The sequence below is a fragment of the Spermophilus citellus genome (genome assembly GCF_964194105.1).
Source record: "Spermophilus citellus genome assembly, chromosome: 14".
NCBI classification, from domain to species: domain Eukaryota; kingdom Metazoa; phylum Chordata; class Mammalia; order Rodentia; family Sciuridae; genus Spermophilus; species Spermophilus citellus.
The window spans coordinates 28,338,729-28,351,414 of NC_138194.1; the positions used below are offsets into that span (position 1 = coordinate 28,338,729).

The following is a 12,686-nucleotide window of genomic DNA, read 5'->3' on the forward strand; positions in this document are numbered from 1 at the left end:
AGGACCAGCCTCAGCTTCAAGAAAGGGATTGAGCATGATCAGCTTATTACACTAAAATGCCATCTATTGTGGGCACGGGGGTAAGAAACGGGGATCCACTTTGAAATTTTGAATATTCAGTGTTGTGAGCTGCCCTACAAACCCATTTTTTAATATTTATTTTTTAGTTGTAGTTGGATACAATATCTTTAATTAATTAATTTATTTTTATGTAGTGCTTGAGGATTGAACCCAGGGCCTTGCCTGTGGTAGGTGAGCGCTCTACCACTGAACCATAACCCCAGCCCCTGCCCTACACCCATTTTTTTCCAAACAGATAATGGGAAATAAGGTTCAAACAAAACAAAACAAAGACAGGTAAACCAGGCAATTAGAAAATCCAAGGGTATGGATTTGGAGATGCCAAGACAATTGTAACTTTAAGTGTTAAGAAAAACGTATTAAAAAAATTTGAGATGATTCAATTAAAAATACTAAAGCCACGCCACTCAAAACAGCAGACACCAAGTGATTGAAGATGACTCTAGATGAACAGCAGCCCTGAGACCCACAGTAGGCCTTCCTCCTTCTTTGTCCCTTTAGTTATTAAGTTCAATCAATTCCTTTTCCAGAGGGCCTGTTAGTTCACCCCTTTTCTCTTATTGCTTCTGCCCTGACTGGTGTCCTTGTTTCGTCAATGCTAGATTATCACAGTAATCTTCTGACTCTTGAGTCCTTCCTGCCTAGCACTTCCGAGCTAATTATACCACAATACATGTAGCATCATTCTGACTTTACCTGATTTTCTTTGCTTTGAATCTTCATGGATAGTTTTACCCTAAACTTTTCAAGAAAAAAATATGTGGGCAAAATATCATCCTTAAAGCTGAAATTACATCCCTCCTCTGTTTAGAAGTCTTCAGCAATCTATCTCTACCAAAAAAGCAAAGCAAAGCAAAACAAAATGAAACAAAACCAACAGCATGATCTTTCCAGTGAAGGTTTTATATCCTCTGACTCCATTTTCTTCCTTCCAATTCATTTTCATAACTGTCCTCTTGCCAGATCTCAGGCAAATGAGACCACCTGTCTCATTTGTTAGTTCTACTTTGCTTCTCTACGTAGGAACACCCCCACCTTAAACTCCTATCCTTGTTAGAACCCAGTCTATCCTTTAAGGTCCCATTCAGATTTGGCATCTAGCATGAGAGGCACAACTAGAAAGTTTCTTTCTCATCTCCCAGTGGTTACTCAGAGCTTAGCATAGCCCAGGCCTTCCCATCTGACAAGGACATGCAGCACTGAAGAGAACCCTGAGCATCTCTTCCTAGCCTGTTGCCACCTGCAGGGCTTGGGTATCTCCTGGACTGGGTGGCACATGTAGCTTAGTTGCCACATCAAAGAGCTAGAGAGTGCTCCACCAAGGCCTTTCTCCTTATGTTCTGACATACTTGGTCATACCAATTCAGCTGATGTCTCTTAAATATGAAATCTCCTGGGGATCTTTTAGCTGTATTCACACCACCGTGCGTGCATGCACGCACATTCCATGCATCTCTGTAGCCCTACCAACTGCGACTCCACTGCCTCCACCCACCCCTTCATGCATCCTTACTTCTAATTTGTGATGCCAATGTGGCCTCCTCTGGAAGGAGAAGACATAGTGATAGCTTAATTAGGGCCATTGGATTGTATCTGAAAAAATGTCTTTACAGAATTATATGAAATTAACAACAAAAATATAATAGCTATGTACCATCTTGATGTATCAAATGCTGCTATTTGAGGCCCTATGCATAGTAGGTCCTAAAAAAAAGTGGTAGCCAATACTCATTCATACAATACCCTGATGAATACGATAGTTGCTAAAAATCATGATTTCTTATTCCTGTAGCTGTAAAGAGATGGGGCAGACCCTGATTCCATAATTCTTTTAAAGAGGCACAAGAGTGTGGATCCAGGAGCTGAAAAGGGCACAATAGTTTCCTTTCTATGACAGAAAAATACTCTGAGGCCAATTACAGTGGTTTCTGAGCTCTTGGAGCCTGCATGTGAAAGGTCAAATATAATGTCCTCTAAGGCAGATGGAGTTGGAAGAGACCTTTGGCTGCACACAGGAGCTGCACTGGGCAGTCCTGGTAGGGGAGCTTGGATGGGCACATGTGAGTAATTTTGTTCTGGAGTGTAGGAGGCAGAAATCGACACAATACAGAAAAGAAAAGAAAATAAATGTTGGTCTTGCTCCTTAGAACTTTCTTAAAGAGCAAAAAATTTACAGCACACCTGAATTAAGGTGAAAGACCACCGTGTGCTCATTTGTTTTATGAACTATTGAGGAAAAATGCTTAGGTGAAATACAGAACTGACCAATGAGGAGAGTGCTTCTCACTAGCCTTTCATATCATCTTTTCCCTCTTCCACTGAACACCCACACCCATATGATTTTATTTTTACTTCTATACCTAAAGATACTATTTTTCTGCTTTTTGTACCTTTAAAATAGATCAGAGTATGACCAGTGAATTCTGCAACAGAAGCCTTGACCATTTGAGGTTTGGAGCATGAAAAATTTGTATTCAAATAAGGTCAACGTTCAAGAGACTTTATAAATTGTTTCGAATATTCTTATTCATTATTCCTTTTTGGATGCTGAAACAAATGACCACAAACTTGGTGCTTTCTTTTTTTCCCCCAGTACCAGAAATTAAACCCATGGATGCTTAACCCACTGAGTCACATCCCCAACCCTTTTTATGTTTTTTTTTTGAGATAAGGTCTTACTAAGTTACTCAGGCTCACTGAATTACTGAGACTGGCTTTGAACTAGCAATTCTCCTGCCTCAGCCTCCTGAGCCATTGGGATTACAGATGCATGCTCACTGTATCCTGTAACTTAGTGCTTTTAAATGACAGAAATTTATCCTATCACAGTTCCTGAGACTGGTAGTTGGAAATCCAGGTGTCAGCAGAGCCCTGCTGTCCCTGAAGGCTCTGGGAAACAGTCCCTCTGTGCCTCCCCTACCTTCTAGTGGTTGTCTGTGGCTTGGGACTGCATCATTCCAGTATCTTCTCTGTAGTCTCCTAGTTGTCTTCCCTTGGTGTATCTGGGTGTCTTCTCTTCTTAGAAGGATGCTTGTTTTTGAACTAAGCCCACTTTACTTCAGTGTGACCTCAGCTTAATGTTACATCTGCAAAGACTCTCCTTCCAAATAAGGTCACATTCTGAGGTTCTAGGTTGACATGAATTTAGGAGGGCACTGTTTAATCCATTATACTATTTGAGTGGCTCTCATAATGTACCATGCACTGCAAAGTTTCTTAACATTATACTAGGGATCGTTAGGTTTTCTGTGTTACCAACTTGTTCTAGTCTTGTCTTTGTGTGTATATGTGTGAGCCTTGACTTAAATGATCAAATTATTAAAAATCAGTATCTTTTCACAGAAACAATGTGATTTATGGTATTTATTTGTTAGCCCACTGAACCTAGGAGGGACTAGACACATAAGCAGTTATAGCCAAGCTCTTTAGCCTGAAGACAAGAAGTGCCCTAAGTCTGTCAGTGTCACCCTTCATTACTCCTGATTGGAGATGGCATTGACTGAGCTCACAGGAACAAGTTATTTGAAGTAAAGGCCCTCCCTGGGGCAATTCTAAATATAAGGAGAATTTATAGATGCAGGAATTGAAAAGTTAATGCAAATAACTGATGTTTTTTTTTTTTTTTTTTTAAAGAAGCTACCCTGACATCAGGCAGAACAGCATGACCAGCTATGTCTTTTCAAAAGGAAATCATGGCAGGATAAGTAAAGTGACCTGAGGCATGTTCCCCTCAGGAAGGAGGACAAGATGCTGCACAGTGTTCCTTAGAGTTGATATTTCAACTAACACCTTTAAAATGTTCTTGCCTCATTTTTATTCAGAATTCTGTACTTTTTTTAAAAATAAAGGTTGAGATCATTTCCCTTGGGTAGAGTGATGTAGAAGAAAAAAAGACTTAAGAGGTTTTGACTATGGATATAACCAACTACCAGTCAATCCTGGATTGATGGGAGGTGATGGGCCAACTTCAGGGCCACAGAGTCTTCAGCCACTTACAGATTATTGAGAAAGAATCTTCAGTTTCACTAAAATAACTAGGTCCTGGTGGGTGGATGAGACAGGCCTTGGGCAGGGGAGGCCCAGAGGCCGTCTCTGTGCCCCTCGGGCGCCGCTCTCTGGGAACCATCACTGCTGACGCCAGCCCTGACCACAGAGCAGCCCTTGGCCATATCAGGGCCTGGATGGCAGGCTCTTCTCTGTTCCTGGCCTTCAGTAAGTTCTCAGCTGGGTGCTCTCCTACCTGAGCTTACCTAACCCTAACCTTCCTGGTTCCTGGAGTTCTTTGGACACTTGGTGCCGTATGTCCTGGTGAATTGACAAGAGCTGTGTCACTTCTGCCAAGAAGTGTATCCCGAAGCTTCAGGTTGGAAAAGTCGCTTCCTTGTGCATCTTTCATGAGGCACGTGACCATAACTCAATGCTTGCTATACTGAATTATATGTGTGTGTGTGTGTGTGTGTGTGTGTGTGTGTTTTTCTGTCTACCCCACATCTCCAACTTTCAGTTGACTTCTCCTCATGCCTGTGTTTTATATTTTTTACTTTTGATCCCTACAAAACTATTCCATCGATCTCAGAATAAATAGGTTAAACTTACATGTGTAATAATTGAACCAAGGGGCATGTACTAACCAGGACAGTTAAGAAAGCATAGGAAAGGGTGTATTTGGAATGAGAACATGATATCTAAAAGGTCTTATATATATGTCTTAATCTAAGACACATATAAACAAAATGATCATTTACTTTCCATTTTAAATGTTAATGATAACAAAGAGCCAGAGAATTATTCTTTGAATTGCACAGGCATTTAAAAAATCCAGTGGTGTTGATTTTCCAGCAAACGACAGTGACATCCTACCCTAGCTGTCTGTCAGGGAATGTCACATTTTCTACTGCTCCATTACTAAAGCCTCAAGTACCTTTGGGGCCACATCTTGATGGAGGAAATCTTGAACTTCTGCAAGGCTGGTCTTGCCCCTCCACTACTCCATCGTTAGTCATGAAGCATCTTTTCTTGCTTAATTGTCTTGTGCCAACTCTGGTGTTTATTCCGAAGATATTACACATGGAGACCCATGAGCTTAGGAGGTTGTAATCAAAAACCTTCATTGTCTACAGGACAAATATAGAAAATAGTGAATGCTCAGAAAGTGTGTGTTAAATCAGTAAATCACTGATGAGGTCATAAACTAAGTCCCATGCAGATTATAACTGAGTATATTATTTGTGTAGAAAGACAGAAATACAATCAGGGACAGCACCCTTTCTTTTGTTTCAGTCGGCCAGTTCTCATGAAGGTGTTAAGTTTATAGTGACAAGTTCAAAATGAATTATACTGCCACGCCTTGACCATTGAGCTTTCCAGTCTTCTTTTTCAAATCTTAAGAGTGACTTTTACTTACTTACTCCCAGGATATTGGTCCTATCTTAGGTCATGTGACTTAGCTCGTTTTATTTTTTCCTCTGCTTATTGAAATCTTTATTCTTCAAGGCCCAAGTCAAACCTCTTATCCATTCTATGAAACTTTTTTCTGTTCATCTTTATTCTCTTTAAAATCTCCCAAGGCTTGAATTAGACATCTATGCAATACTTACCATATAATGTCATCTATTGTGGCTTTAAACAAGTTTGTCTTATGTACTTCTTAAGGGTCAGGTCTCATACATTGTCTTTTTAATTGTCCAGTATGTTTCTTGTACCAAGAAGGGTTTTGACCAATATTTACAGAAAAATGGGGGAAGGAAGAAAGGAAAAGGAAAGAAGAATAGAAGAAAAGAAAGAGGGAAGGAAGGAAAGAAGGATAAGTAAAATGGAATCTCAAGTTGGAGAAAAAGTTAGAGGTCACCTAGTCTTTAGATGAGTTCCCTCTATAACCTCCTCAGATGCCTCATTAAAAATAATTAACCTATGTACAAAAGGTTACATTTTCCTTTTCTGGGAAATAGGGGGAAATGATGAATAATACCGATAAAAGGGGATGTAGAAATTTCGATCAAGTACGGGAAAATCTGAAATACTATTTCTATAGGGAGAACAGAATAAAAATTATCATGAGACAGTGAGCAATCATTTAACTTTACTGATTTTTTTTTCCTGAAAGAGGCCACTATTAATCATTTCTTGCTATTCTGAGCATGTATTTGTGCTGCTGCAGATTTCTGTGCTCTTCTTTGTCAGTTTGGGCCATTCCTTGGTGCGAAAATGACAAGTAGTGATGGTGGGAAACTGACAGAATGAGGCGCAGGGATGAGTCTTGCTCGTTTTTTTTCAGGATGGGGGTGGAGACGTAGAACTTTCAAGCAAAATTTCTTCCACCATTTTCAATGTGGGTGAGTGGTTGCCCTATCTAGAATGTATCTCAGACAATTCTGATGTCTAACCTGTATCAGCCCTTGCCTTTCCAAGCCCCTTCCCATATGGGTTAGAGCAGGACCACTCAAACACATTCTTTGGCTTGTCTACTGTGAATCTCAAAAGACTTAGAAAGTTTTTTTGTGCTTTCTGGGTAGGACATTGAAAGGGAACCCCCTGGTGATCTGGGGATTTGAGGCATTCTTTTGCTGATGGTTGCATAATATATATGTTGTTCTTGGACAAGCTAGCTTCTCCTGGCTTTTCCCCTGTTCTTTTCATATCACTGTTATTCCTCTCAAGCCACCCTGCTCTAATGCTCCCATCTGCTGGGGTCTTGGAGGAATATTCTTTTCCAAATGCAGAAACACAGTCCTTAGTCTTTAACTGCTAACCTTGGCTAGTTTCCTATTGCTTTTTTTTCTGGTTTCTTTCAGGACATTAGGTGTAGAAATTAAATTTTGAAAGGATGGGCTTGGACACATGCCTGGCAGGTATGTGAAAATATGTATATGGAAGAACATAGGCATATGCTGTGACTACTCTTCCTAAGAGCAACTAAAACCCATTCTGTTCTCTTCATTTAAAATGGATTGGCAGTGGGCTGGGGATGTGGCTCAGTGGTAGAGTGCTTGCCCAGCATGCATAGAGTACTGGGTTCGATCCTCAGCACCACATATATGTAAAATAAAGATATTATGTCCACCTAAAACTAAAAAACAAATATTAAAAAAATAAAATGGTTCAGTAGTAAAGATATAATGGCAATATTAAACTATTTTTTAAATAGAAATCAAAGTAAATTAAGAAAAATAGTTTGATGACTTTAAGATTTTAAGAAATATCAGGCTAGAGTAATCTAGAGAGAATCATTTTTAATAGGCACCCAGTATTCTACTATCTCCAGGGATTTCAGTGTCACAACAGTGCTTTGTCTAGTATCTTCTGAAAAAAAGAAAAATTATAGAATAGACTTTTCAGGAAGGAACTACATCCAAGACAGGTCAAGATTGTATGATTTTTTTTTTTTTTGGAAAATTTCAATTAGTCCATAAACTCTGGTTTGATTGTAAGATGACAAATTCACTACAGCCTATTTTAGGAAGGAGAGATTTAAAGGTGACTTTTATGGAAGTAGGAAATAAGGCTGGAAAAAAGATAAAACTGGACATGACAGAACAGGAAGGCATCAAAGAATCACTCACCCTCTAGATTGTCCAGCTGTCTCTTCATCAAAAATCTTCATCCTTCTTTCTGTAGACCACTTTCTTCTGGAAGGTTCTTCTCACCCATATCTCTGTGACTGACTTTGGGTTGCACAGTGCCACTTTTCCTCAACAACACTGTGGAGATTCCATGTTGTTTCTCTACCTTTTAGTTCACAATATTAAGGGAAAATATCTGATTGACTAAGCCTGGGTGAGGTGTCCTTCCTGCTCCAGCCAACTAGGAGAAGAGGCCGGTCCAGTGGCCAAACATTACTAACTAAGGCCTATGTCTCTACAACACATCTGAAAAAGGAGGAATCATTGTTGGTTGACTGAAAGTTACTTCAAATATATTTGCTATAATGCCAATTATGTCCAAGTACCATGTTTTGCAATGAGGAAATAGTAGTAACTGAACATTTATTACATATCAGAAACCATAATAAATTTATATATATTTAGTTCTGTATTCCTATTGTGTAGGTATTATTATCTATAAGTTATAAATTAAGAAACTGAGGCTTAGAGAGATCAAGAACATGGGTTAAGATTGTACAACTAATAGGTTTTGAAGTTAGGTAGGTCTGACTTCACGTTAAATCTGGAGCCTGCATTCTTAAGCATAAAGCCAACTCCCTTTATTCTGATTCATAAACTCTTTAGAGAGACATTTTACCTGGAAAAATGGGATGCATTGATCAAAACCAATTAGTAAACAAGATTGCAGAATTAAGGGCTAACTCCATGTATAAAATAAGTTGTGTGTGTCATTAGATCCCAGAGAAGGAAGAGAAGGCACACAATGATCTGCGGTGATCAGGAGAAAATGAGATCTCTTGTAGCCTTTGAAAACTGCAGAGTTGAGTGATCTTGATGACTGGGTAGGACTACATGAGCTCCCACTGGATCTTCTCCCCCATATATGACCATCATCTGGGATTTCAAGGCCAGTATGGTAGAGTGGCCCCCACAGCTCTGCCTCTTAGTTCCTGGACATTCTCAGATTTCTCCCCATAAGTAAGCTGCACACTGCCACCCTACCCCTCTGCACACTCACCCCATGTCCTAGCTTGTCCAGTAGCTTCCTGTGCTTCAGCTGCATGGGATCCCATGCTATCCCTGTACCTCTGCCAACACTGCTCTCCCTTGGTTGTGCTCTTTCTGGACTCTAATTGCTACCTTCAGCTCAAGTACCACCTCTTTGTTGAACTATTTTTGTTCCTCATTCCTCTGCACTTTCCCATTCCTGCCATTCAGAACTGGCTAGTCTCCTTTTGTGCGCCTACTCTGCTGTTATTTCTTCTACCACTGTTTTAGTCAGCCTTTTCACCACTGTGACTAAATGACCTGACCAGCACAATTGTAGAGGAAGAAAACGTTTATTTGAGGGCTCACAGTTTCAGAGGTCTTAGTCCACAGAAGGCCGACTCCATTTCTTGGGGCTCCAGGTGAGGCAGAACATCATGGCAGAAGAGTGTGGCAGAGGGAAGCAGCTCAAGTTTTGATCAGGAAGGAGAGAGAGAGAGAGAGAGAGAGAGAGAGAGAGAGAGAGAGAGAGAGAGAGAGAGAGAGAGAGAAAGTGTCTCCACTTGTCAGATACAAATGTATTCCTCAAAGCTACACCCCAATTCCCAGCTCCTCCAGCCACACCCTACCACTTCAGTTCGGCTAATCCCTATCAGGGGATTAATTCACTGATTGGGTTAAGACTCTTACAACTGAATCATTTCTCCTCTGAACCTTCCTCCATCATCTCACATCCAAACCCTAACAACACTCACTGCAGTTCATTGCATTTTTATCTTTGCATGTCAGTTCCCTTCCTTGATCTTGGAAGCTCCCCCAGGTCAGATTCCATACCTCCGTTGTTGTTCTTGTAGCCCAGCCCATAGCAAAGTGTCTGGCACACAGAAGGTACTTTGTAGGAATTTATCAAATGGGCAGATAGATGAATGATGGAAAGAATGGAAGTATGTTTGAACATAGGATAGCAATAACAGTGTTTTGTGATATGATAATGATGTTTATGTACTATTTAATAGCATGCAGAATACTTGTGCATGACTTTTAATTTATGCTTCACTATATTTTTATGAGACAAGTAATTTAGTCAACCAAAATAAGCTTTAGGAGGTTACTGTCACAGTGGGGCACAGTGGCACCTGCCTGTGATCCTAAGCTACTTGGGAGGCTGAGGTGAGAGGATCATAATTTCAAGGCCATCCTGAGAAATTTATGGAGACCCTGCCTCAAAGTAAAATTAGAAAGTAAAAGGGGTTTGGGATGTAGCTCAGTGGTAGAGTGCTTACCTACCATGCACAAGACCCTGGCTGGGTTCAATTCCCAGCACCTGGAAAAAAATAACAAGGGAAAGATTAGAAAGCTGGTTTCTGAGTCCAGTCTTGACTATTTCTGCAAAAGAGCACTTCTAACACAGAAGTTTGGCTGACCTAGGTGGAAGTTACCAGTATGAGCTATTACCCTAAGTACATTTTCTGAAGTGGTGATATTTTCACCAGGTCTTAAGGTAATATGATTATTTTTGCAGACACTGAGGAAGAAATTTTAGAGGAAGTCATGTGAAATCAAGATAAAGACTTCCATAGAGGAAAGACTAAAATGTTGAAATTTATTTTTTCTATGACAAGTTGCCTTCAAATCAATGGTCAGTCCATACTTTCTAGTCTGGCCCAGGGACCAGGCTCAAGATCTTAAATCCATCCTGGTCCTGTACTGACTTGGTCCTCTGCATGCTCTGCTGCAGCCCCAATGGTTTACATGCTGGTGATTGTGGATGGTAAACCTGGATAGGTAGGTTATATTTTATGCTTCAAGCCACATTCATGATGTCATTCTTGGCACAATGATGAGTACGTAAAAACACTGGATAAAAAAGCTATTGTTGTAGCTACCTTCCACTGTGAACAATTAATGTAAAATCAAGCTTATTGTAAAAATCAACAAGATAAAACTTACTTTCTGTTTTCTTCTCTTTTTTCCCCCCTTTTTCTTCAGATGGCTTCCCTTCATGTCTCAGGGCATAATTCATTCAGAAATTGAACTTTATCTTCAAGGTGAGGATTAATCACACCATCAGTAGAAGAAAGTACAAGATGACTTTGTACATCTGGACATCATGGAAGATGATTTGCCAGATGCCCCCCAGCATATCCCCTTCTCTAGTTTACCTTTTGTGTAAGATTTATAGAGTATTCCTTACAGTGAAAATACATGTAAAATATGTCTTGACAATGTTATATGCCTTACTGTTTGTTAAAAATCAACTTAAGGATTTGCCACTGTTTAAAGAGTTAAACTCACACTTCCTATTTTTTCCCCCACTTATAATGTCATCAGACGGATCTATTATTAACTGCACTTCACTTTTATTTTTGCAGAAATGCAAATAAATCATCAACCTAAAATACAAGAGGAAGCAAATGGTAAATGTTGTTGTCACTTTTCATCTTTTAATCTATTTCTGTTTCTAGATTACCTGCCTTGTATATTTTTATGGTACATTCTTATTGAATTTAAACTATAGATTAAAAAATACTTTAAATGAATGAAAGAATAAGCATTAGATCATAATTTGATTTATATAAAAGAACTAACATGAACAACGTCAGTTCCAAATGTGTTTTTGCTTGATGTATCCCTTCAATAATTTAAATATATAGGGGAAAATAATCATTTTCTAAATGATTAATTTCTATTAATTGTTGTTTTTTATTGGTTTGCATATTGGTTACTAAATTTTCTCTTATACATCTTTTGTCATTAGCTTTTTTCTATTAGATCATCTTCCAATTGACCTGCAGTTATGTTATTAATATGTTTACGTTCTGAAGTTGATCTAAATGAGATGGATGAATACAGATTACTAATATGCATATCAGGTTAATAAACCTTTATGTTTTTAAAAATATGTGTACTTTGTTCAGTAATTTGAAATTAGGCAGGAGTCAGTGTAAGTATTATTATCTTCTTAAACTCATTGATTAGGATAGTAATGGAGATAAACAGTTCATGTCCACTGTGACAACTAGCTTAAGCTAACATTTATATTTATTTATATGGGAAAATGTATTTCAGCTTCCATTTTACTTTGTTATTTATTTGACAAGGAAAAGTTTGTATATGACTGTTAGAATAATTTTGCTAATGTTCCAGAATCTCTCAGTAATTTTAAGGGGCTTCTAGTGGCATTCTAAGTAGAATTGATTATCCATTACTTCCAGAACTTGGTGGGCATATGTGAGTAACAAATACTAATAATTTTAAATTAAAGATTATGATTAAGGCTGAAAATGTCCAAAGTCCTTCATCAGTAGTCAACGTCTGCGATACTGATCAAGATGAAGTTGAATTATACCGGAGAGGTGTTTACCTAGAAGTTGGTTAGATCGACTTCATCAAGTGTAATTTCGATTAAAATAAAATACTATTACATGTTTTCTTGTAATTATTTCTGTTGTCTTAGTTTATTTTTATGACCTACTTAAAATGTCCATTTCTTGTAGTACAAAAGGGGACAAGTCACAGGCCTTAGTTCATGAGACACTAGCATTGTAAATGGATTTCTTAGTTCACTTTTAAATTCTGAAGATTATTTTATTTAATATTTCTTGGGATGTGATTCTTGAAGTACATTAGTGGTCTCACATTTAGGTGAAGCAGCTAATTTGTGGTGTGGATAGAACCTGGGAGGTCAGGTGCTGCAATCTGTTGGAGCAGGGTTACATGGTGGTTAAGAGTGTTGAAAAGCAAATATAAGTTGTAGATTTTGAAAGTATATGAAAAATGTTTATGTCATCCATGCCTTTCTAGACAGTGGCAGTGGGGGAAAAGCAGAGCAAAAGGCTATTTCAGTTTAAGAGTGGAGGGAACAAAGAAGAATCAACTGAATTCATGGTAACCTCTTGTTGACGCGATAAACACTAAATACAATTATGCATCCTAATTCATTAAATCCTACTCATAACCCTAAATATTTATAATTCATTTAGATAAAATACTCATTCTTCATAGTAAGACTGACCA

General features: G+C 38.7%; 1 protein-coding gene across 1 annotated transcript in view; it reads left to right on the top strand.

Moving 5' to 3' along the window:
- LOC308633242 (lipoxygenase homology domain-containing protein 1-like) overlaps positions 1 to 11,069 on the top strand; it is a gene marked incomplete at its 5' end in the record, with an annotated part of 165,984 nt that extends 154,915 nt beyond the window's left edge. The window contains one exon of the mRNA XM_081265757.1: positions 10,659 to 11,069. Within this exon, the coding sequence (XP_081121883.1) occupies positions 10,659 to 10,728 (70 nt within the window). The 3' untranslated portion in view covers positions 10,729 to 11,069. The remainder of the gene's footprint in view (positions 1 to 10,658) is intronic.
- Positions 11,070 to 12,686: the final 1,617 nt, after the last annotated feature.